General features: G+C 45.1%; 1 protein-coding gene across 1 annotated transcript in view; it reads left to right on the top strand.

Annotated features, from left to right (window-relative positions):
* PRDM10 (PR/SET domain 10) overlaps window positions 1-25372 on the top strand; it is a 96554-nt gene extending 71182 nt beyond the window's left edge. The window contains exons 12-22 of the mRNA XM_056860254.1: window positions 722-1069; window positions 6164-6319; window positions 8328-8507; window positions 11793-11903; window positions 14519-14719; window positions 17049-17195; window positions 18124-18294; window positions 21039-21179; window positions 22298-22466; window positions 23761-23849; window positions 25160-25372. Coding sequence (XP_056716232.1) covers window positions 722-1069; window positions 6164-6319; window positions 8328-8507; window positions 11793-11903; window positions 14519-14719; window positions 17049-17195; window positions 18124-18294; window positions 21039-21179; window positions 22298-22466; window positions 23761-23849; window positions 25160-25372 — 1926 coding nt within the window. The remainder of the gene's footprint in view (window positions 1-721; window positions 1070-6163; window positions 6320-8327; window positions 8508-11792; window positions 11904-14518; window positions 14720-17048; window positions 17196-18123; window positions 18295-21038; window positions 21180-22297; window positions 22467-23760; window positions 23850-25159) is intronic.
* Window positions 25373-26015: the final 643 nt, after the last annotated feature.

The raw sequence follows: 26015 nt of genomic DNA, 5'->3' as shown, positions 1-26015 counted from the left end.
TGAATATTTTAGTGTAGGTTGTATTGAAAGTCAGGGGTGAAGACACATGTAACAATTGAAGATGGCGAAGTTGATTTTAATAGCATATTGCTTCTCTTGAAACTGTTTTTAGCTGTTATGGGGCCAGTCTGGAGAAAATAAAACAGGTGTGCAGGTTTGGGGCCTGTTTCAGGCTGAATCTGGGACTTATTGTACCTCTGAAAGGGAATGGAATCCTCATTGTGTTATTCCTGTGGTGGAGGGTCTATTGGTTAGCGCATGTGACTTTGCAAAATCAGTTGTCCCCACCCCCCATCTCCAAGCAGTTAGGCAAGGGAGCGAGCATGGTGTAGTGGTTAAGGGCAGTGCACTCTAATCTGGAGAACCAGGTTTGATTCCCTGCTCCTCCACATGAGCAGTGGACTCTGATCTGGTGAACTTGGTTGGTTTCCCCACTCCACATGAAGCCTGCTGGGTGACCTTGGGCCAGACACAGCTCTCTTAGAGCTCTCTCAGCCCCACCTACCTCACATGGTGTCTGTTGCAGGGAGAGGAAGGCAGTTACATTATTTTTCCTCATGTGTGTGGCAGAGAGTCATATACCTAACTTAAGGCTGTTATGAACGTCTTACTATATTAGGTAGTACGCCTTCAGCCAAGAGGAAAAGCAGGGTTTAAATATTTTAATAAATAAAATAAATCGTAAATTTAAAGATACCCTTTACTGAATATGTCTTTTCAGAATGCAGCTCTCCAGCACTTATTCATCCGAAAGTCATTCCGACCCTTCAAATGCCTGCATTGTGGGAAGGCTTTCCGTGATAAGGACAAGCTAGATCAGCACTTGGGGTTCCACGGGCGGGAAGGCAATTGCCCTCTGACCTGTGACATCTGCAATAAAGGCTTCCTCAACAGCAGCGCCCTGGAAAGTCACATGAAGTTCCACTTGGACCAGAAAACCTACTCTTGCATTTTCTGCCCCGAATCCTTTGACCGCTTGGATCTGCTGAAAGATCATGTGGCAATCCACGTGAACGACGGCTATTTCACTTGTCCCTCCTGTAAAAAGCGCTTTCCAGATTTTATCCAGGTGAGTAAAATGTAGATCAAAGAGCACTGACTTCTGAGTCTCTTTGTCTTTAGTAGCTTCCCTGTACCATTTGTTTTCTCATACTAGGAATCTGTCAGGCGTCCAAAGGTAGCATGCTGCCAAATAAGCAGAGGAATAGCTTCAGATGTGACATTTCCTTTACATTGAGATTATTTCCGTGAAGGCAAAGATGTGCGAGTTGTCATTTACAAAGTGCGGTGTGGGAGTTAGATTTTGTTAAGAGTACCAGGGTTGGACAGCTCGGTTAACTAATTAAAATAAGGGCTGGCAACCAATTAAAGAATGTTAATTGAAGAATCAGCTTCCTTTAAACTGCGTCATGAGTTAATTGAATGTATCTGAATATTAGCAAAATATAAGTGCTTTTTAGAGGTATTCGTGGCTTTATGAGTTTTCGTTCATTAAACTGAAAGCTGTCACTCACTGCAGGAAAGAAAGAACATCTTTATTTAAAAAAAAATTATTCCTCATTTACAATGACAACTCAGCCTCAAAAAAAGAATGGAAGAAACTGTTTTTAACTCTGTCTCACCAATTGACATTGACCCCCTACGTATTAGCCAAGGGAAAGCTTTAGCTAATTAAATCCATGGAAGCCCCAAGCACTAATGAAAGGTACTCCGAACATTACAGCTGCTGCAGGAAACAGCTAACCCTACAAATGTCACACTGTTTCATATAGCAAACATGTAGCACGCATATATAACATATAGATGCATGTGCATCAGTGTACATGTGAACTAGTGCACCTGGATCTTTGTTCCAGATACTTGTAATTGTGGAGCTACCCTGCAAGACCTAGCCAAAGTCCGGTTTTCTAGATTTGTGTATGGTGGTGTTTAAAGATGAGTGTACACACGTTCCATGTTCTCCACATATTACGTCTTTGCTGCAGGAAACTGTCTTTTGCAACAACCAAAAATGTACAGAGCAGGCCTAAATTTTAAGCCTTCTGCATGAAAACTCCCTCGGAAGTTTACCTGTATCAGTTTTATTTTAATGTGTGTGTGTGTGTGTGTTAAGTGCAGTCAAGTCGCTTCCGAGTCATGGAAACCCTATATAATATATCAATGTCCTCCAAAACATCCTATCCTTAACAGCCTTGCTCGGATCTTGCAAATTGAGGGCCGTGGCTTCCTTTATAGAGTCAATCCATCTCTTGTTGGGTCTTCCTCTTTTCCTGCTACCTTCAACTTTTCCTAGCATGATTGTCTTTTCCAGTGATTCTTGTCTTCTCATAATGTGACCAAAGTACGACAGCCTCAGTTTAGTCATTATAATACAAAGCAGCAATGATCTGATCTGAGTAGTAACATTTCTTATTTCCACTTCTCTCTTGAAATATGTAACTGTCCCATTCTCCCATTTCATGTAACACAGTGTGCAAAACTGAATCTAAGCTGCCTTTGAAGCTGCTATTACTTCTCAACTTCTTAAGTGCTTGCATTGAAGATAAAGTTACAAAATGCTTGCGCTGTGTCATTAGTGCTAAAGACGCTTAGGGTTTCATGGGGGAGCCATTTTTATCTTCAGCACCTAGATTTTCAGGTTTTACTGGAGAATTTGGTGAGATGGTGGCCCTCCTGGTAGCTTCTGGGTAGGCGGGTAAGAAGAGCAGAGGAGGACCCTCCACCCCCAAATGCTCATGATCTGGATCCAGAATGTCTGCTATTGCTCTGACCCAGATCATTTGCATAGCACAGGCCCAGATGAGAAGAGCTATCCCGTATCGGGAAGGCAGATGTCCTGGCTATCCATCCATCACCCCATGCTGTCCCCTGGAGTGGACGACAGAGCACCAAGTCTTGGCAGGTCCTCTATACTCCAACAGCCTGGAGTTTGAAATACAGTAGAAGAAGAAGAGTTGGTTTTTATATGCAGACTTTCTCTACCACTTAAGGGAGACTCAAACTGGCTTACAAGCACCTTCCCCTCCCCACAACAGATACCCTGTGAGGTAGGTGGGGCTGGGAGAGCTCGAAGAGAGCTGTGACTTGCCCAAGGTCACCCAGCTGGCTTCATGTGTAGGAGTGGGGAAACAAATCCAGTTCACCAGATTAGCCTCCACCGCTCATGTGGAGGAGCTGGGAATCAAACTCTGTTCTCCAGATCAGTCTCCACTGCTCCAAACCTCCGCTATTAACCACTACACCATGCTGGCAGTATCCCAGGAAGTGGGCCGGTGCCCAGACCGTTATTCGACAAACAAGCAGAAGCAGAATTCAGAGTGTTAACAAATGAATCATTGTCTCCCAGATCCGCGCAGTCCAAAATAGATCAAGAGAAGCTCTCAAATTTCCCCCTCAAGAAATAAAAGGGAATGAGCACCCACTTAGTTTATTATTTATTTAAATTTTGTTTAATAGCTAGACACCGCAGGTGTTTTACAGAAAGAATAATGTCAAACTTCTGTGCCTGTTTCCCACCCTTCCTTCTAGCAAACACCCCATCATTCACTGTCCTCTTACACTGGAGCACAGAACTAATAAGTGCCTCCCGATCTGATTACAGCTCCCTAAAAGCATATTCTTTAACAAAATGTATCGTGTTCATTGATGCCAGTGTCAGCAGTCCCAAAACCCATTGATCAAAGTGAGATGGGTAATTTGTTTTCCCAAACATCAAAAACAGGCTTTTAGCCACTAAAGCAGATTTCAACAGCTGTCTTTTTCGCATGCTTAGGTAAGTCCTATATTGCAAGGTGGATCTTGGAGCAGTAATAGCCAATTTCTCTATTCTTGGAGTGGAACTACACCATTCCCCAGACCCTGTAACTAGGGACTGTGATAACTCTAACCCTTAATGGAAGATTGGGTTCTGTTATAAAGCTGGCATCTCCTAGCAGTATGAGAACTTCCCGAGTATAGGAAGCATGTATGCAAATGGCATGTGATCCTCACCTGGGGAGAGAGCTGAGGGGCACATGTGCTTCCGGCAAAATCCCCTTGAGAGTAATCCACAGTGGTCCTCCTAAATATATTGCTCAGAATTGGTCCAAATCTGGCAACAAAGTGAAGGTCAGTGGCAAAGAAGAAGGAGGAGGTTTTTATATGCTGACTTTCTCTACCTTTTAAGGAGAATCAAACCGGCTTACAATCTCCTTCCCTTCCCCTCCCCATAGCAGACACCTTGTGAGGTAGATGGGGCTGAGAGAGTTCAGAGAGAACTGTGACTAGCCCAAGGTCACCCAGCAGGTTTCAGGTGTAGGAGTGGGGAAACCAACCCGGTTCACCAGATTGGAGTCCACCGCTCCTAACCACTACACCATGCTGGCTCTCAGGGAGCCTTCTCAGGGAGATACAGGGAGTGTGTCACCCATGTGCTGGAAGATCTGCACTGGTTGCCTGTTTCCATGCCAAATTCAAAGCTGGGCCATACCTTTTAAACTTGAATGCTTGGGGCGAGGGTACTTGAAGAACCACCTCCTCCTCCCATACTGTCCAGTCCACCGGTTCAGATCCTCTCCCTAAGCCCTGCTCTGGGTCCTCGCCAGCAGATATGAGGTGGGGGGCAACCAGAGACAGGGCTTTTTCCGCCGTAGTGGCACCTACCCTTCAGATCACCCTTCCCATGGAGGATCACCTAGCACCAACTTTCCAATAGTTTTTATTGCATCCTGATTAAAATTCAGTGGGGACATTGGACTCCAGATGAAGTTGATTCTGGGGCAGCATCTGCACTCTGAACAGCTGGTCAGCCTTTTCCAGGATCTTCTGCACTGATAGTTTTGAGATGATGGGGTGGTAATACTGTTTCCTTTATATAGTTGTTTTTCTTGTGCTGTTTACAGTTTCTTAGCCGCAAAACTGGAGACTGTGTCAAGAGCTATTCTTTAACAAGGTCACATTGCCTTCATGCTGCAGGGGTGAAGATTCATCTATGTTGTGGCTATGTTCCCACCCACCCAGATCATATCAATGTTTCAAATGCTGCAGTCACTTACCTCTTTGCTCCTTAAAGATAACTGTATTTCCCTTTATCAGGATAGAGGCTTCTTCAACCGTCACTGCTCTGTCTCCCAGATGGGTGGAGTAAGATCCCAAAGCATTGCTAAAGAACTATTTTATTGAATCATGTTGAATGGTTCAAGGTTTCCTTTAAGTGCAGACGGATTCTGTGCAAAGAGAGAGATTCCAACAATAACAAGAGTTTCCCAGTAGTGTTACTAAATGAAATGACCTCTTATTTCATCTGCTCCATTTCCAAGCCTTTATATATAGTGCCTTTAGTGTTCGGAGCACCTCACAAATATTATGGTGGCAATCCTTATATCAGCTCTGTAAGTTGGGCCAATAGTATTAACCTCATAGAGAGACTAATGCTGCGGCTTGCCTGAGAACGTCTAGTGAATTTGTGGCTGGGATGAGATTTGAACTAGTGACTGCTTAAGTCACTGTCCAGTCTTCTAGGTGCTATGCTACACCGGCTCCAAATGTTGATCTTTTTCTCCCTCTCCCAAAATACTGTAAGTTGAGGTCATCCAGTGAAGTTGGTGGGTAGTAGATTCAGGATGAACAAAAGGAAATACTTTTTTACACAGCAAGTTATTAAAATGTGGAATTATATAGACAGCTTTAGAAGGGGATTAAACAGATTCGTGGAGGATAGGTCTATCAGTGGCTACTAGCCATGCTGACTAAAGGGAACCTCACATGCACACATGAAGCTGCCTTATACTGAATCAGACCCTTGGTCCATCAAGGTCAGTATTGTCTAGTCAGACCTGCAGCAGCTCTCCAGGGTCTCAGGCAGAGGTCTTTCACATCACCTACTTGCCTGGCCCCTTTAACTGGAGATGCTAGGGATTGAACCTGGGACTTTCTGCATGCCAAGCAGTTGCTCTACCACTGAGCCACAGCCCCTCACATTCAGAGGCAGTCAACCTCTGAATCCCAGTGCCAGGAGGCAACATCAAGGGAAGGCCTTGGCCTCTATGCTCTGTTGTTGGACCTCCAGAGTGACTGGCAGGTCATTGTGTGAGACAGGATGCGGGCGTAGATGGACCATGAGTCTGGCCCAGCAGGACTCTTCCTAGGCATTTATGACTTTCCCCCCTGCACTCACCATTGCCAGGTAAAGAAGCACGTGCGCAGCTTCCATTCGGAAAAGATTTACCAGTGCACGGAATGTGACAAGGCTTTCTGCCGTCCCGATAAGCTGCGTCTCCACATGCTCCGACACTCGGACCGCAAGGACTTCCTGTGCTCCACCTGTGGGAAACAGTTCAAGGTAATAAAGCCAACAGGTCTGGCAAGCTTTGGAAGCAGTCGGAGAGCTGCATCCGGCTGCCTTATGGCCATGAGAGACTTCTCAGAAAAAGGAAGCAAATCTGCCTCTAAGCCCTCACATGTCATGCCGACTGACTAGATGTAACACCCAACGTGTACGTGTGCAACAGTGTGGGATAAGCTGTGCTTTAGCAACTTCTCTGTAGTTTGTGGCCGCATGAGAAATATGCTTTCAAGACCATGGTTCATAGATTTATTATTTATCTTTCATACTTCTAGTCTGCCCTCCCCCAGCCAAGCTGGGCTCAGGGTGGGTTACAACATTAAAATTTACAATATAACAATAAAACATAGGAAACCATAAAACCATTACATTAATTTTAAAAAGATGGTCGCCATATATATAAGTGCCCACTGTCGCAAATTATGGCAACCACAGAACAACAACTCAAAACTGGTCCGGCTATCCACTCCCAATAAGTTGATTGTAGGCTAGAAAAAGGGGTGGGTGGGGATTAATGAGGCCAGCACTGATCCCACTTGATCTCACCTGTGGCTGTCAGCTATAGGCCTGGCAGAATAGCTCCGTCTTACAGGCCCTGCGGAACTCTTTCAGGTCCCGCAGGGCCCTGATGTCACTAGGCAAAGCATTCCACCAGGCCGGAGCCAGGGCCAAAAAGGCCCTGGCCCTAGTCAAGGACAGCTGCACGCTCCTCGGGCCGGGGGCCACAGAGTGTAATGGTCTTCGGGGGGTATACCAAGAGAGGCGATCCTCTGACCTTTCTCTGACCCAAATTTCAAGAAAGAAGTCCAATCTCCCCCATATTTCTATGATTCCAGTTTCTGCTATGAGATTAGTCCAGCCCTGCTAGTAACGCCACAGAAGTTACTAGCCAATACACATTTCACCTGTGCTTGTTGTTTTAGGACCAAGGCGGGCAAAAAGAGCCGCCATTTGTAAAGCTTCCTTGGGACTAAACACATACGTGGAGGATAGGCTCATCCCTAGCCATTACCCATTATGTTTAAATGAAACCTCCATTTTCAGAGGCACTGTACCTGGGGGTGAAAGAGCAGGGATGTTGCATCGTACCCTGCTTGTGAGTTTCCCAGCCGCATCCTGTTGGTCGCTGTGGGAAACAGGATGCTGGACAGGATGGATGTTAAACATTCAAAGCTGACTTATACTGAATCTGAACATTGGTCTACCAAGGTCAGTATTGTCTACTTTGACTGGCAGTTAGTCCTCCAGGGTCTCATGCAGGGTCTTTCAAATCCTACCTGATCCTTTAAACTGGAGATACTGGGGATTGAACCTGGGACCTCCCGCGTACAAAACAGATGCTGTAGCACTGAGCTACAGCCCTTCCCCATTGCCACTCCTTATGGATCTTTTGTCTCAGTAGGGCATTTCTTATGCCTGTTTGCATTATTCTTACTTGCTAAAGGTGAGCAGGTGAATGGGTATTTCATAGGTATGGAGTAGTCTTTGATGGTATGGGATCAAGCCTATGAGCGGTGAATGGCAATCTGAAATGTGACCATTTGCTGGCAAAATTAAATAAGCCCCATGGGACAAAGAACTGTCTTTTTTGTTTATGAACTCCTGGAAAGCACTATGAAAGCGCACAATAGCAAATAATAATTTTCATTTATGCTTCCTAATGTACAGCCATGTAACTAATTCAAGAGCATGTTGCATCGTGTTTTAATTGGCCATAAAAGACTACAAGAATCCCAGCAGTAAACAAGCCTATCTTCAATATTTGTGAGCAGTGTAAAACAATTCATTAGCTTTGAATATGTGAGCCAGCAACCTCAGCTGAGAAAAGAACAAGTTACATTTTCTTCATTAAACCTAGAGAATCAAATTCCTCCTTTTCTCCCCCATAGCTGTATTAATTTTTGACTCTGTACATTGCTTTGCGTGGCATTTCGTTTTCGTGCTTGTGGGTAACTAGAAAGACAACAGCGTTTTGCAAAAGGACCTTTGGTTATTTCCCTTGCAGAGGAAAGACAAACTCCGGGAGCACATGCAAAGAATGCACAACCCAGAAAGGGAAGCGAAGAAAGCTGACCGGATTAGCCGTTCCAAAACTTTCAAGCCGCGGATAGCGTCGACTGACTACGAGAGCTTCATGTTCAAGTGTCGCCTGTGCATGATGGGCTTCCGGAGGAGAGGCATGCTGGTTAGTGTGCTGGTGCTTGACTTTGTTTGAATCGGTTGATACTTGCACACAACTTATGTGGGAGACATATACAGCCCAGCATAAAAACCTAAGACAGTCTTACCAGATGTTGGTGTAATTGGTAATATATACAACCTGTTACATGCCTAGTCTGTTTTATATTGCCTGTATATGTAAATATATTTGTAATATGTGTGCATGTTTTACATGTGATTCAAATAGGCCAGGGATGGGGAACCTCAGGCCCAGGGGCCGTATGCGGCCCCCGAGGACATTTTCTGCGGCCCTCGGGAGCTCCGGGGCCGGGTGTGTGTGTGAGGGAGGTGTGGAGGTAGGGCCTGGTCGCGTGGGGCTGGCGTGCACAGGTGTGTGTGTGTGGGGGAAGGCTTTTCTTCTTTTTCTGTCACTCTCCTTTCTCTCCCTCTCTCCCTCTTTTTCTGTCTCTTTGTCTGTCTCCCTCCATCCTTTTCTTTCTTTCTCCCCCTCCCTCCATTTCTTTCTCCCTTTCTCTCTCTTTTCCCCTCCCTCCCTTTTCCTCTTACTCTGTTTTCTTTCCTTCCTCCCTTCCTTCCCTGTGGATCGGCTGCCTCCTGGCGCCTCGTTTGCTCAGGCCTACCTCTGGCTGCTCTCCCGCCTGGGAGGGGGGAGGACAAGGGAGCGGGGGCGCCCTCCAGGCCTTCTCTGCGTGGTCTCCCCTGGGGTTGCCAACCTCCAGGTGGTAGCTGGAGACCTGGAAACCGTAGTCTCCCCCCCCCCCGGGAGATCTACACCTGGTTATGGCCCCCGAATAATGTTATAAATGCACAAATGGCCCTTGGCAGGAAAAAGGTTCCCCACCCCTGAAATAGACCACTGAGGAAAGCCATATAGGCCGATACTCGTTTGGCTTGTGGTGACAGACATCAACCTTAGAAAATGCCATTGTGCTATTTTAACTGTTTTTAAATAATTTCAATCTTGATATAGCACTCTAATAAATTATATATTTTCATTATTTATATCTTTTTCATCCCACCCAACCTTGGGTACCCAACTTCTGTTTTCTAGGCTGGGTTCTATTCTCCTCTTTTTTCTTCTAGTTTGCTGGTGCTCCAGCCTTCTTCGAGATCTTTGCCAGTTAGAAATTGGCTTTACTGTGTGAGATGCCTTTTTGTGTTAGCTCTGGTGATTAATTAAGAAACGGGCCAGTTTAGAACAAGGAATCAAATCAAATTTATTAATACGGTTAACAGGCCAATCAAATGCCAACACATCAAAATTTCCAGACTCAATAGTTTTGCACCACAGAATCACAGACTGCCCGTACAAATAAAGCCGTAAGATCAATAAAAATGACCCCTGATTAAAATTACCACCTTAAAATTGATAAAATATTCCAACCATCATTCTCTAATAAAATTCTGCATATTTTAATAGCAACAGCGCAGAACTTGGCAGTTTGGAGCGTAAGCTGAGGATCTTCTCCTAATAGGAGCTTCTTTGCCAAAAGCTCAACTGACTCTTCAGGGAATTTACCAAGTAGGGGGGAAATAAGCTTTGATCTAACTTCGTGGTAGAATGGGCAATATATCAGTGCATGTTCCATGGTTTCAATGTCCCCTGTCCCACACAGACAAAACCTCTTTGATCTAGGGAGCTTCTTATAGTTCCCTTCTAAAACAGCCGATGGTAGGGCCTGGCATCTGGTAAGGATAAAGGCCTTCCTATAATTAATAGAACAAGGACTTACTAAATAAATGCAGGATGGTTTGCAAGCTGGGAAGAGGCGGAAGCAGTTACACAGCCCCTTCATCATACGTTGAATGCTGCACCGATCTGAATACCAGATTGGGCATGTGAGTTGGCCTCATGTCACAGAAAACCCTCTTTTAGCACTTTCGTAAATCAGATTAACCCGTCACTATTTCCCATTGCCAGTGCTAGAATAGCAGCCACAGAGAAAAGCTGTTAGTCATGATGACTGAATGGGACCTCCATGCTGGAGGGAGCACATGCCAGTTGCCGGGGGAGGCTTTAGCCTCTGTCCCCATCCCATGGATCTTCTAGGGTGGTGGTTCTAAACTGGTGGTACACATATCACTGGTGGGATGCAGGTTTTTCATCACTAAGAGTCTGCTGTTCCTCAATCCCCGTGTCCACCTCTGGGTGTAACATGCTGTCTCCTGCCGACCCTACCTACTGCGCATTATCTGTCTGTGACCTTTTGGTATGCTTGTAGTATTAACAGAATGCCTGTAAACATAAAAATGTCTCAAAAAAAGTGGCTTTCTGTTTTCTATCATGGTAGGACCCAGGTTGTTTGACACAGGTTGTTCCACCAGGCATACGTTTGAGGCCAACTACGGTTGTATTATAAATGCTGGCCTCCCTATCCTTCCCGCTGCTGCCGAACAACAACTACCTGCGGGCCATATTGTGGCCATACATTGCAATTCCATGCGCCATTAGAAATTAGAATTTGCGATTTTAATCTGTTTAGGGCTGTTTTCAATGTATTGTTTTATCTGATTTTATTATTGTATTGTGTATCTCGTAGATTATGTGAACCACTCTGAGCCTGGCATGCTGGGGTACAGCGGGTTATAAGTTTGACAAAATAAAATAAAATAAATAAATAAAGCGACAGGTGGGGCAGGAGATACAAAAGGTTGAGAACCACTGTTCCAGGGCATCTGCAGTACTATCCTAAGCAGAGTTACAACCTTCCAAGCCCATGGATTTCACATCTGCTTAGGACTTTGGTCACCTACTGTGGGAAACAGGATGCTGGACTCAGCAGACCATTGGCTATTCTTATGTTCTTAATAACCCTACTTAACATTGACGTAACACATTACAGATGTTCAAAGTGCATCACTGTAATCAGTGTAATAATCCTGTTAAGATAGGTCTGCATTATAAAGCCCACCCACCCCCCAATAAATGGGTAGGACCAAAACTGAGAAAATTATGGCTTGACTAAGGACCCCCTAGCAACTGAGATGAGAGCTGAACCAGGGACTTCCAACAAACTCACACTATGCAGGAATAAAAACTCAAAAATGCACCGTAACAAAAATCTGCTAGGGACACTTTGCTTGTCTAACGATAAGCTGTTAATAGTGCAAGGAAGACTGTTCAGTGGCTCGCTGATAGCTCATTTCAAAATGAATCTAATGCTTCTGAATAAGTCAGCATCACTGGGCTGAACAGGGGAGCTCCAGTCTTCCACAGCCATAGGCGGCAGTTGTTGCGCTTTTAATATTGCTGCCCGTTTCCTTGATACGCTCTGCTTTTTAATCTTAGGTGAATCATTTATCAAAGAGACATCCAGACATGAAAATAGAAGAGGTGCCAGAGCTCACACTGCCCATCATCAAGCCCAACAGAGATTATTTCTGTCAGTACTGTGATAAGGTATGAAATGAACCTACCTCCTACTCTTTGGGGTTCGCGCGGGATCAAATTGTCTGCATGTATAAACGTGTAGCAGATCTTGTAACTTTTCCCTCCCATCCATTTTTTATTTTTAACTTTGTGGAGATATATATATCTGGAGATATATATATCAGATATATATATCTGCCAAGATAGTAAATTAAATAAAAAGCACTTGGAAAAAGATAACTTTGGGTGCAAGATGAAAATAAATTTTCTTCTAGGAATCCCAGATAGGCTCCTAAGCACTTTACAGATTGGATGGCTTTTTTTGTATTTTGGCATTCAGGCAATATGGTAGTTCCTTGCCTTATGGCCTACAGAATTATTTCCCCCCAGTTTTTCTCCTTGAATGTGGAAGGGTTGGAATAATCTACAATTTAACATCAAATACCTGTATTGCCAAACAGAATAGGTTCTTGTAGGTTATCTGGGCTGTGTGACCGTGGTCTTGGTATTTTCTTTCCTGACATTTCGCCAGATGAACTCTGACCGTGAAAGCCTTCGACAATATTTTAAACAGAATAGGGTTAGATTAATCAGTATAATTACCCCACTGTCATGGAGATGACCAATAAGGATGTGTGAGAAAGAAACAGGGAAATATTTATGAGATATAAACCAAGGGGGATGAGACTTTGATTCGTACAGATGGGGGGGGTGGGGAAGCCACTGCCTTTTTCATAAGAGTACAGCACCCTAATACAGGTGGTGGGAAGTACCATCAAGTCACAGCCAATTTATGGTGACCCTGAAGGGTTTTCCAGGCAAGAGACGAACAGAGATGCTTTGCCATTGCTTGCTTCTTCGTAGCGACCCTGGTATGCTTTGGTGGTCCCCCATCCAAGCACTAAACAGGGCTGACCCTGCTTGGCTTCTGGGATCTGACAAGAGAGGACTAGCCTGGGCCATCCAGGTCAAGGCCCCTAGCATTACATATAAGAAAATCCAGTGCTGCGTTCTATATCTGGAATCTCAGGATTACCCATTAGGCCTTTTAATCAGCTGCTGTGTTTGCAGTTTAGGTAGCCCAAGAAGGTGGTGAAAGGGCAGACTTCAGCCTTTTAGCGCACACAAAACAGGTGTAACAAGTGCAGAATGGGGATGGGACAGATACAGCACTACCCCAGGATGTGGTGATGGCTGCCAGCTTGGAGGGCTTTAAGAGGGGAGTGGACATATTCATGGAGGAGAGGGGTATTCATGGCTATTAGTTAGAATGGATACTAGTCATGCTGCATACCTATTCTCTCTAGTATCAGAGGAGTATGCCTATTATTTTGTGTGCAGTGGAACACAGGCAGGATGGTGCTGCTGCAGTCGTCTTGTTTGTGGGCTTCCTAGAGGCACCTGGTTGGCCACTGTGTGAACAGAGTGCTGGACTTGATGGGCCTTGGTCTGATCCAGCAGGGCCTTTCTTATGTTCTTATGTACCTCTGATGTTGTGGGTGCAATCCTGTGTGAAACAGAAATATAGGAGGTGACTACAGCACTTCCGTTACAGAGATGTGTTCACAGCTTCTCTGTTTCTTATGTATGAGGGCTGATTGGAGAAGGCAGCAACCATCAGTTGACTGTCTCTGCTAGGCGCTGGAGTGATGAAGAGCCATCTCTGGGTTCCCTTCTGCATCGAGGGTTCCTCCTGGAAGCCCCCTGCAGCAGCTTGTTCTGTCAGCCCTGCTTCTCCCATTCCTCAGGCCTTTTACAGACCTCTGATGTGGGTGAGAAACGGCGAACAACATCCCACCCGTGTCAATAAAGGACACGAGTGGCTGAGGAATAGGAGCAGCAGGGCTAATGGAGAAGGATGCTGCAGGCTCTCCCAGCAGGAAGCCGCGAGGCAGAAGGGAACCTGGTCCCGGGTCACTCCAACATGGGAGCTTAACAGAGGTGGCTGCAGGGGGCTTCCAGGAGGCCCCCCTTCCCCATCCATGATGAAGAGCAGTGTCACAAAACAGTGCAATAAGAAAGCAGTGCTGGACAAGGTTTTCCTGTAATGCATAATACAAGAGTGCTTGAAGTAATGCATAAAACAAGAGTGCATTCTTGCATGTGTGGTGTAAAATGCAGGGCTAAAGACTTCAACAACTTGTAATTCTGCTAACTGCTTTGCAGATCCTAGCACCTTTATTTTTTTTACAAACCAGTACATGCGTAGATGAGAAAAAGTATCTGTCAATTAAATGCAGAGCTAAGAATTATTATTATAGAGGATCATCTTCTAGTTAAGGTTCAGTTTATTGAACAGAGCCAAAGGCCATTACAAGAGTTAAACATCACAAAAATTATAAGTCATTGATAAAAGTTACATTTTAGTAACAAATTAAAACTCGAGGAACTTATCAGAACCGGAACTTAGCAGAAAGCCAAACAAAGAACATTAAAAGTTTGACATTCAAGGTAATCTGCAATTCAAAGCTGTGAAAGAAAAGAAATCCTAGTATTGAAATCTGAAGCCCGTTACAATTTTGGTCCCAATCTCTAAGCGACTGCCTAGATAAGGCTCAGATCATCTACTGTATCGATGGAGACCAGTGGCTTTTTTTTACCTGTCTTCAGAAGCACCGTCAACAACACTGATTCATTGTCCGCAGGTTTACAAGAGTGCCAGCAAACGCAAAGCACACATTCTGAAGAATCACCCAGGTGCCGAGCTTCCTCCGAGCATCCGAAAGCTCCGTCCAGCGGGCCCAGGAGAGCCAGATCCCATGCTGAGTACCCATACCCAGCTCACGGGCACAATTGCAACGCCGCCTGTTTGCTGCCCTCACTGTTCCAAGCAGTACAGCAGCAAGGTACCGTGGGTTTATCCTTTGGTCTTCAGATGAACTTCCTTCTCATAGTTTTGGGAGGGTAGCCGTATTGGTCTGCAGTAGAAGAGCTCGTGTTGGTCTGCAGTAGACGAGACCGACAAGATTTCTGGAGTATAACTTTCTAGAGTCAAAGGTCCCTTCATCAGATACTTGTCCTGGTCTTAGCTTTGCTGCTGAATTTGCTGCTGCTGGATAAGCCATTTCACTAGTCAGAGCTTCAGGAATTAGAGATGATGTTTGGCCACTTGGCTGCAGAAGCCTCCCTGAGATGGGCATTTCTAAGGGAAGCCCTCTTTGGTCCTTTGTGGGCAAGTCACACACACAGGTGCCCAGTGACTTCTAAGGTGCAGCAGAAATTGCTGACTGCCGGCCCTGATGTGGCTTTTATGAGCAGATTGCAGCACTCATGTATTGCCCTTTTCAGGGATCAGTGCTGTCGAATTGCTGGATTAAAGAAGCAGATCCAGTACAAAACTGTCACTTCTTTGTGTTTACAAAGCCAACAGCTAAATATTTGCAGTTGCAGGCAAACGTTGGGCTGCCGTCTCTAATATCGGAAGTTCAATTTATATTGTGTTTTCAGAGTCAGCCGCTGTGCTGCTGCGGACACAGGCATTTATCTTGCTCGCGCATCTGTTACTCCAGTTTCAAAGACAAAGCACACACCGCACAGGGATGTGACCGTTCAGAGCAGCGTGCCAAAATAAACTACAAATGTTAGATGAAAAGCATTGATAGTTTTGAAGAGATGTGGCAGGCAGCCTCTTCCCGTCTTTCCTCTTCTCTCCACGCAGAAGAAAGAAAGGTGGATCTTGCCTGCCATGCTGGTTCACCTTCACCTTTAAAGGTGAATCTGGGAATGAGAAGAGGAAGCATAGTAAATATACAAGTGGAATGACTATAGTGGTGGGGTGCAGGAAGAGGGGGAAAGGTCTATGTGAATGAGATGTATGCATTTTATTTATTTGTTTATTTATTTTCAAATTTATAGCCTGCCCTCATTCCCAGCCAGACCAGGCTCAGGGTGGGTAACAACATCTAACATACATAAAACCATAAAACATCAATAAAACAACATTAAACACTGATAAAACAGTATATAATAAACCATAAACAAGGTGGCATTAAAACCCCGGATGCCACCATGTAACTGGATTTCAGCAGGTCCACAGATCCCAAGAGTGAGTGGGGTAAGGATGGGGAGGCCAGCAATGATGGATATACTCGCAACTACCCTCAACTATAGGCGGGGGGTTGGACTAGATGGCCTGTATGGACCCTTTCAACTATGATTCTATGAAAAGGTGACTGGAGGATACTCTAATATCCATTGATGGGGACAAAGGAAACACTGAAAGAAAGAAACGTGGGATTTTGTATATTTCTCCCTTTTTTCCATTGGGTTAGATCCAGACTAAACTGGCAATTTCTGCCGAGTCCCCCTTCCCTCTGCAGACCCCCTCATGTCATTCCTGAGGGTGTTTTATCCCCCAGGGAGCAGTCTTTTGTGGAGATGGGAGTGGGGAGGCATGAAAGTTCCATTCTGCCATTATAAAATTTAGTCTCGATCCATTAGTAATTTCTAACGAATGATCTTGTAAAAAGCCTGTAGTGCTTCACTTCATCTCCTGGGAACTGAGACTTGAGTGGCTAACTACAGTGGCTTCAGTACAGAGATGTCTTCTGGTTCAAATCTCAGCCAATCCTGGCAGGACCCTTAGCTCAGTGGAAGAGTGCATGCTTTACCTGCAGAGGTTCCAGGTACAATCCCTGGCATTTCCAGTTTCAAGGATTCAGGACAGTGAGAGTTCAAAAAGAACTGCGTAAGACCCCGGAAAGCTGTCGCCAGCAAAAGCAGGGACTGATGATCTGATAATATAAAGCAGCGTTGTACATTCAGGTGTAAGGGGAGGGGGAGGGATTTTTAGCTGTGGAACATCCACTGAGAGTCTGAGTGTCTTTGTTATACAAGTTGTGCATGCAGACTCTTGGTTGTTTTCTGAAATTTAAAGAAGCTTGGGGCTGGAAGTTGGTTTTTGAGGCACATGGGGGTTTGGATCTTGCAAGAGGGATCTTCAAAGCACCAGTTTGCTGTTCGGGTCGAACAGCAAAGGGATCGAGGCAATCTAAGCAATACACAGGTAGGCTGCGTTTTCCTGCTGCCGGCTAGAACATTTGTATGTGCTGAGCGCTCAGTGCTTGGCACTCAAGCAAAGCAAATTGCTTAGTGTGGCCTGAATGATTAATGGTTCTGTGTCCAGAGCTGGTTTTGTAGCCTTTCCGTAACCAGCCGCTTTCCACCTCTTCGCAGACCAAGATGGTGCAACATATTCGCAAGAAGCACCCGGAATTCGCTCAGATCCCTACGAACACGATACATGTGCCCTTGACGACAGCAGTCATCAGTGCCGCCCCTGCAGTTTTAACTGCCGACAGCGCAGCTGGGGAGACAGTTGTGGTAAGGATACTGGGATGACCATCAAGAAATGGATGTGCTACAGAAACACGGGATGGGGCCAGAGGATTCTCTGGAACAACTCCTGTACTGGCTCTGTTCTTGTGCCTAGTAGCACACATAGGAAATCAACCCACTGCAGCTTTTCCCATCATTATTCTGGGGGAAAAAATGCGTCCTAAACGTTTGCATATCAAGCTGCTTTCCTATGATGAAAAGCTGAAGAGTCTGGGATTTTCTAGGTTAGAAAGGAGATGACTGGGAGGAGGGGGACATATAAAATTATGCACAGGGTAGGAAAAGTGGACAGAGATAACTTTTTTCTCCCTCTTCCTAAATACTAGAACTCAGGGGCACCCAATGAAGCCGATAGGCAACATAGATTACTTTATAAGGGAGTTAGACAAATTCATGGAGGATACTAGCCATGGTTAGTAAAGGAAACCTCCATATTCAAAGGCAATAAACCCCTGAAACCCAGTACTAGGACTGAGTATCCATCCTAGAATTTGCTCCGGAATTTTCTGCAACACCCAGGCATTCTCCAACAGTGGGAAGTTTTGCAGTAGGCGGTTGAATGTGAAAAATGTGTTCCTTGAGGGTAGGAAACTTGAAAGACCACAGGGCCCATAACATACAACTTGGGTTTCTTGCAAAAGTCACCTGGAGCTATTTTTTTTGCCAGTACCCTTCTGCTGTGTTCCTGTTGTACTTCTGGCACACTGTGTGAACAGCAGGCGATAATGTGTGGGAGGTTGGTAGGTAGATGGTTTCTCCCCCACCTCTTAGCGTAGAGTGTGGGAGTAAACAGAATCTAGTATTTCTTTGTCAGGGAAATAATGACCCGACAGCCAAGCGTTCAGGCAAATTAAGCAACAAACAACACAATATTTTTAATTAAACGCTGCTTGCCTGCCTTTGTCTTCTTCAGACGACAGATCTGCTGACCCAAGCAATGACAGAGCTGTCGCAGACGCTGACGACAGACTACCGAACCGCTCAGGGCGATTTTCAGCGAATCCAGTACATCCCCATGTCTCAGTCCACAACGGGCTTGCAGCAACCTCAACACATACAGCTGCAGGTTGTGCAAGTGGCTCAGGTGAGTGACATTTGGCTTGTACGTATTTCTTGCTCCCTTAGTAGACGCCTCAACTCTGCCCTTCTCTCGTAAATCCATACATAAAGATGTAACACGGGAACACACATGAAGCGGCCTTATACTGAATCAGACCATCGGTCCATCAGGGTCAGTCTTGTCCACTCAGACTGGCAGGGGATCTCTGGAGTCTCAAGGTAGAGGTCATTCACATCACCTCCTACCTGATCTTGGCCATCTTCTGGGCATGAAGTGGGGGTCGCTGGGGATGGGTGGGGGAGATAGTTGTGAATTTCCTGCATTGTGCAGGATGTTGGGCTAGGTGACCCTGGTGGTCCCTTCCAACTCTATGATTCTATGATCCCTTTAACTGGAGATGCCAGGGATTGAAACTGGGACCTTCTGCATGCTCAACAGATTCTATCACCTACCACTGAGCCACAGCCGCTCCCCAAGTGACAATTTAATGTCTCTTTAATGGTACAAATGAATATGAAATATCTCTTTATGGTACATAAGTCGTAGCCACTTGAGGGTTGGCCATTTATTTCAGTCATGTGCATTGTGTGACAGTCCATGTTCTGTTTTCATCTCTGATCTTGGGCTCCTATTTTTTTACCTGACATGGGGTTGGAGCCAACCAGCTTTTCTGCTGCTGAAAGGGAAGGTGGCATCCTCTTTAACCACTAAAAAACGCTCTGCTGAGAATCATGGGATCCGCAGTGACAAAAGCCATGTGGGGCGGAAGTTGTAGTATGGAGGGGAATAGCGTGTCCCTATTCAGCCTTGCGGGATCTATTGTTCTGAGCCAGTGAATTAAATTAAATCAGATTCAGCAATCTCACTCATGTGTCAGCCTCTAAGACCATCTACAGGTTTAAGAGTGCGCAGATGAGCATCTTTTGAAAATCCACAATCACAGTTGTTATTAGCAACTGGCTAAAATACTGCTTAACCATTCTGATCGCTAGCTGACTCTCATGGCCTTGCTTTTCCTTGGTGGTTTTTTTTTTCCTGATTAAGTTCCTAAAACTAATTAAGCTTTGTTTAGCAAGTAAGATTTTTCGAATGTTTTCCATCCCCCTGGTAGAAGATCCTACACTTAATCATGATGTTGGAACATAAGAAGTCTGGTTTGCATGAATAAATGAAGATAATTATCTTCTGCTGCTGCTAAATGTCTTGTTTGGCTTAAATGCAGGGGCTGTTGTTTTTTTAGCGTGTTTCCTAATCAGCAGCCTTTCCCCATGATAACAGAGATGACTCATCATTACTTGTTTCGATCAAGTATGTGCCTAGAGATTCTACCTAAGATCCTAAGCCTGATTGTTATTTTAGTGGCATGTTAGCTTCCTCCCATGGCTCTGTCCCCTTCTACCCATAACATGAAGATGTAGAAAGCACCAGAGAGCATGGTCAGCCCTACCGTTGAGCAAATTAGCTTGCTTCATGTGGCAGATTGGACCATACCACTAAAGGGCAGGCAGTTGTCATAGGTTGAATTTATTGTGAGAGTTTTATTCCTCGGGGGTACCATTTGGATTTTCATGGAGGATAGCCATGGTTTCATGGTTTCTAGTCATGGGGAATGAAGAGAACCTCCACATTCAGAGGCAGCAAACCTCTGACTACTAGTGCCATGAGGCAACATCAGAAGAAGAGTTGGGTTTTATATGCCGACTTTCTCTACCACTTAAGGAAGAATCAAACCAGCTTACAATCACCTTCCCTTCCCCTCCCCACAACAGATACCCTGTGAGGTAGGTGGGACTGAGAGAGGTCTAAGAGAGCTGTGACTAGCCCAAGGTCACCCAGTTGGCTTCATGTGTAGGAGTGGGGAAACCAGCCCAGTTCACCAGATTAGAGTCCGCTGCTCATGTGGAGGAGTGGGAAATCAAACCCGGTTCTCCAGATCAGAGTCCATCGCTCCTAACCACTACTCTTAACCACTACACCATGCTGGGGAAGGCCTCGGCCTCTATGCACTGGTTGGCCCTCCAGAGTAACTGGTTGGCCACTGTGTGAGACAGGATGTTGGACTAGTTGGACCACTGGTCTGATTCCAGCAGGGCTCTTCTCACTGTTGGGAACAGGATGCTGGACTAGATGAGTCCTGGGCTGGATCCACCAGGGCTGTTCTTACATGAGAAGGGCAGGCTTGCAGAGGAAGAGCCGCACTATTGAGCTATCGTGGTGTAGTGGTTAAGAGAAGTGGTTTGAAGCGGTGGACTCTGATCTGGAGAACCGGGTTTCATTCCCTACTCCTCCACATGAGCGGCGGAGGCTAATCTAGAGAACTGGATTTGTTTACCCACTCCTACACAGGAAGCCAGCTGGGTGACCTCGGGCTAGTCACAGCTCTCTCGGCCCCACCTACCTCACAGGGTGTCTGTTGTGGGGAGGAAAAGGGAAGGTGATTGTAAGCTGGTTTGAGTCTCCCTTAAGTGGTAGAGAAAGTGCATATAAAAACCAACTTTTCTTCTTCTTCTATTGTAATCCCATTTGTCTCTGATCTGGTCTCCGATGCTAGCATGGCATTGCCCTGCAATCCAAATGGTTTCTATATTCCTACACTACTAAAGCATCGTGGGATGAGCCCCCAAGTGGAGTTGTGGCCATGCCATTCCACAACAGGGGACTCGAGCCCTCATCCAAGCATTTGAGGACCCATAGCAACGCTGCCCTTAGTCATGCCACAGCCCCATCAGGGTTACTGACGGAGGCTGTGCTTTGTGTTTTGCTCCCAGGCAACCTCACCCCACCAGTCCCAGCATTCCACAGTGGACGTGGAGCAGCTGCACGACTCACAAACGTACACCCAGCACGCCATCCAAGTGCAGCACATCCAGGTTGCGGAACCAGCCACTGCAGCCTCGTCATCCTCACAGGTAGCTCACGCTTTTGCTCAAAACGACAGACCTCGGCATGCCCAATTGCGCAAATGCCCTGTTTGTGGATCTCCCGGATCCTAGTCCCACTCTCTAGCCCAGGGGCCTCAAACTCATTTGTTACGAGGGCCAGATATAACATAAATGTCACTTGGCCGTGCCGGGCCTTGTGTACCATAAAATTTAATGCCAGGTGCCGAAGATACAAACTTTATAGAAGACACATGGCGAAGCCAATTAATGATCTTTTTTAACTTCATTTTTTCCTTAAAATACAAACATGCTTAAAACAATAACACTCTTACAGTATTTTATTTTATTTAACAGTCTTTGATCATTGAGACTTTGGGACTGGGGGTGGTGGCTGGCAAGCCCGCAGCGGACTCGCCAACCCAGATTGGGATCGGGGGGAGTGGCTGCCTTAGCTGGTGAGCCTGCAGCAGGCTGGCCAGCCCAGATCAGGAGCGGGGGGTGGCTGCCTTGGCTGGCTCATGGGCCAGATAAGAGCCTTCAGGGGGACGGATCTGGCCCTTGGGCCTTATGTTTGACATGCACGTTCTAGCCGCTACACCACACTGGCTCTCCTATCATATATTGGACATGATCCTTGTATTATTTCCTGGTCTTATACATTATCCCACTATTTGATCAGTTTTTTAAATTGATCTATCACTAGCACTGTTTCATTATAAGGTACCAGCAGAATTGAAAAGAAAACCACATGTAAACAAAACTTTTGTCAGACCACACCATAGAGCAGCAATTCCATTCCAGGACAACATGATTACCAACAAAAAACCATAACTTTCCCAAAAGGACATGAAAACAACACGAAAGACATAGGCCTACAATGGATTGGGAAATGATGTAGCCCAGATTCTCTGTCAATATCATGTGAACCGCTAGAGCTAGAGGGCGGCGACCCCCAAATTCTGACAGCGCCATTGTGAAATAACTCCTGGCTGTTACTTTTTATGGAAAATAGTTGTAAGTTTGGTTTCCTATAAAAAATGTATCCCTAGGAAGCACAGTTTCTGCAGGTGGAAATTATCACTGTAGTCCCTAAGTGTGTAGGTTCCTGGCAAATATATGCTGTAATTGCTCTTCTGTTGTTCTAGGTGGGAAGTAAGCCCTTAAGCCCTTCGTCACAACCATCTCAGCAGGAACTCAGCCCTTCCCAGATGCAAACGCCCACCTCCTCCCAAAGCCAAACTCTCCAACCACAGCAAGGCTCCTCAGTTCAGCAGACATACCTACCCGGCACATGGAACTCCTTCCCCAGCTATTGTACGTATCGAAGACATGGGCAAAGTTTGTGTCACTTCTCACCTTTGAAGGCACTGTGAAAGTTCTGTGAGGTCATTTGATTTCCAAGCTGTGATTGAATCACCAGGAAAGTGCTCAAAAAGCTTTCCCCACCTTTGAAAAAAATGGTCCTGCTCAGATGGAGCTTCGTACGTGCACTGGAGCCCCAGTTAGCTTGGTCTCGCTGCTAGGCAGTCAAGCTGATCAACATGCCAGTCAGCTTAAGTTTAGTTTAATCTTAATGGTTTAGGCTTCCTCACCTTGAAAATAAGTTCCTGCTCAGATGGAGCTTTCCATGTATGTTGGAGCTCCAGTTAGTTTGGTCTGGCTGCTAGGCAGTAACACAGTCAAGCTGATCAACATGCCAGTCAGGAAAAGTTTAGCTTTTCAGCTGTAGTTTAATCTTACAGTTTAGCAACTCTGGGATACTCATGAGGCAGTCAAGTCGGATTCATAGTGGTCAAGGTTTATGCTTGCACAAAGATCCATGTGGGTTTGTTTCCCTTATCTGTATCCAGCCAGAATCTTTGGACAAAAATGCATTCCACCACACCATAGCCATCCTTCTTCCCAAAATGTTCTTTTTGCATGGGTGATGTCTTCTGGCTTATCCTTGTTGCTGCTGGTTTGTATAATATAGTCAGTTCCCATGGAGTAGGAAATATTATCCTTCAATAAATAAGGACAAGCAGTTTGTTTTTAATGGAGGATTAATCTGTTGGTTTTGTAGCCTATTGAGTGGTAGGTGTGAAATAGCACTTAGGAGTCAGCAGGTAAGAATAAGTATCTCAAGAAGGACACCATTGTCGGTTTAATAGGCTGTAACACAGGTGTGAGAAAGGGAGAAGCCACATGCATAAGAGAGGATGAACCTGTGGCTATATTCAAATATAATGACAAACAGAAAAAAATCTTAGAAATCCTCATGCTTGCCCATTTCCCCCTCTTTCCTTCTTTCATGAAGGGCTCAGAGAGGCAATTCCTGCTTGATGATGGAGTTGGATAAAACAACAAACCATGGTTTGTTTTGTTGCCTACAAACCAGAATTAAACCACAGTTTGTCATTTTGCCTGGGTTGTATGTGATGACAAACTTTGGTTTGGTGCTACTGGGAAGTCTTTCATCTTTGAGTCATTTGAGATGAGGAAAAAATTAAAGTGTGCAACCCTAAGACTTTCAAGGCCCATTCTAGTATGAATGCAAGCAATATGGTTATTTATTTACTGCATTTTGCTGTGAATATTCAGTTGTGTTTCTTCTGATTTTCTCCTGTAGCTTCTGAGATTCAATATGTGATCACAGAAACCGCTGTTGGCACTCCCGTCACTGCAGTGAACACAGGGCAAGAGAAACCTGTTGCCCAGGTATGAACAAAGGGGGCACCTGTGGGTGTGGAATCAGATTATCATTTCGGATGTTATATACATGAAGCATTTAGCATTTCAAATGCGCCATATAAATGCTTGGAGACCATTATGTTGAGAAGTGAAATCAGTGTAATTACTGGTAATGATACCAAATGTTTAAATAAGGTTTTGCTAAGTGCTCCAGTATTATCATCGTTATATTACAGATGTGGGCGTTGAGAGAGTGGTATGCCTAAGGGCAGAGCTTCAAGTTGTACTGTCAGATGCCTGTTTCCAAAGCCATACTTGTTGGGGGCAGGGCCGGATGTAAGAATGGGGCCCATTTAACTCATTCCACATCTGTAGACTCTCTCTTGCAAATGGTCCCAAGGCCATTTCATCTGAGCTGTGCTTATGTCTATTAACAAACAGAAGAGGATATTAGCAGGAAAGTATAAATGGATAAAGGGAGGGAGGGAAGGCAGAATGGTATAGCCCGATCTTGTCAAATCTCAGAAGCTAAGCAGGGTCAGCCCTGGTTAGTTTCTGGATGGGCATATAAAAACCAACTCTTCTTCTTCTAAAGAAAGTACAACTCCATCTACAGGTTCTTCTGCTTTAATGCATTCACTCCTTCATGGCATAGGATGTAGCAAAATGAAAACTGTCTTAGAACTAACATCTGCTTTAACTGAATTAAGTTCTCCCATTTTTTGTGTGTAAAATAATCTTTGGGTCATTTTTGCATGCTCAATTTTGATGCTCGTTCAAAGCTCTTTTTTAATATGCGACTTTAAAAATGCCTATTCACTGTCTTGACGCAATAGGAGAATTTCCACCCCCACTCGCCTGCTCCTTTGTTCCTGTTTGCATAGCCATTAGCATGTGCATAGCTAATGTGCCTCTGTTGTTTTACATGGTTCCTTGAGGGGGATTCTTTGTGGCAAACACCAAAGGTTGCATTAAATGGGCTCTTTAGTAATGTGAAGCAGGTATGCGCTGGTTTCGCAGTCACTTCTGAAATGACGGTTCAGCGTGCAAAATTTTAAAAAATATGCGGGGCAATTCAGCGTGGAACACGCTGCTAATTACCATGCAAAAATGGCCATGATGTCCCAAATGTGGACAGAAAAGTGTACACTACATTTACTTGAAAGAGGACAACCCTGATTGTAAAATGTTATATACCCCCCCCAAAATTATTATTGGACATAACTGTAAATTGCATGCAAATATGAGATGACCCTTTCTTTTGGTTTGATGACACGCCTGTAGGAAAACTAGTCTTACATTTGAGTAAATACTGTATTTTCCCCCTCCCTCTGCAGACGCATTACGTAATACCCCAAAGTCAATCTGAACTCGATGTAAAGCCAAACCTTTCACTTTCCAGTGGTGTGGAAGTGGGCTTGGCCCAGTCATCAGCGCATTCTGATGCCTTGGAATCCCAGACAGCCAATCAGCAGCAAACGACGCAATACATCATTACAACCACCACGAATGACAATGGAAGCAATGAAGTGCACATCGAAAAGCCATGAATTTCCTTTGCAGTGGAGGAATGAGACATCCAGTTGGGCCCGCTGACTTTCCAGGACATTACCCTAAAAATACAGAGCACCGAGAGCTGTTTTTTAAAGTTTACCCGTAAAAAAATGAAGCGCAACGTTTCTGGTTGACGCTTTCCACAATAAGAATTCGAAAGAAACACGTACGATCCCTGCTAGGATACTACCATCTTCAGAAGCACTTGAGCAATGAATAGTAATAGAAAATGGAGTTTCCTTCGGATTTTTCTTTGGCATACCCCTGCGAAGCCTTACTTTTCTTTTGTGGATGCCCCTCCAGCTTCGATGTCAACCATGAAGGAAAAAGTTTGCCAGTCATGAAGTTGCTGGCAGAATGTCTTTTACCCTTCTGATTCCTACAGGGTTTTTTTTTAAATAGCATCCTATGGCTAATTATGTTACAGGTGGCTTTATTTTTAACTAGCCATGGGAGAAGGCAATCTACCAGCTTGGGGAAAACGTTGCCTGGAAAGAAAGAACAATCGCAAACCCTTAGTTTCCCACTCTATGCGTGGGACAGATGGGACAATGAAACTGTGAAGCTGTGCGGCAGCAGTTAAATTATTATTGTTGTGGTTTTTGTTTTTTTTAACCCTGTGAACTGTTTACATGCCAC

The sequence above is a fragment of the Euleptes europaea genome, chromosome 14, assembly GCF_029931775.1.
Source record: "Euleptes europaea isolate rEulEur1 chromosome 14, rEulEur1.hap1, whole genome shotgun sequence".
Classification (NCBI taxonomy): Eukaryota; Metazoa; Chordata; class Lepidosauria; order Squamata; family Sphaerodactylidae; genus Euleptes; species Euleptes europaea.
Note: the sequence above shows the minus strand (reverse complement) of the source record. Positions and strands in the feature narration are given on the sequence as shown.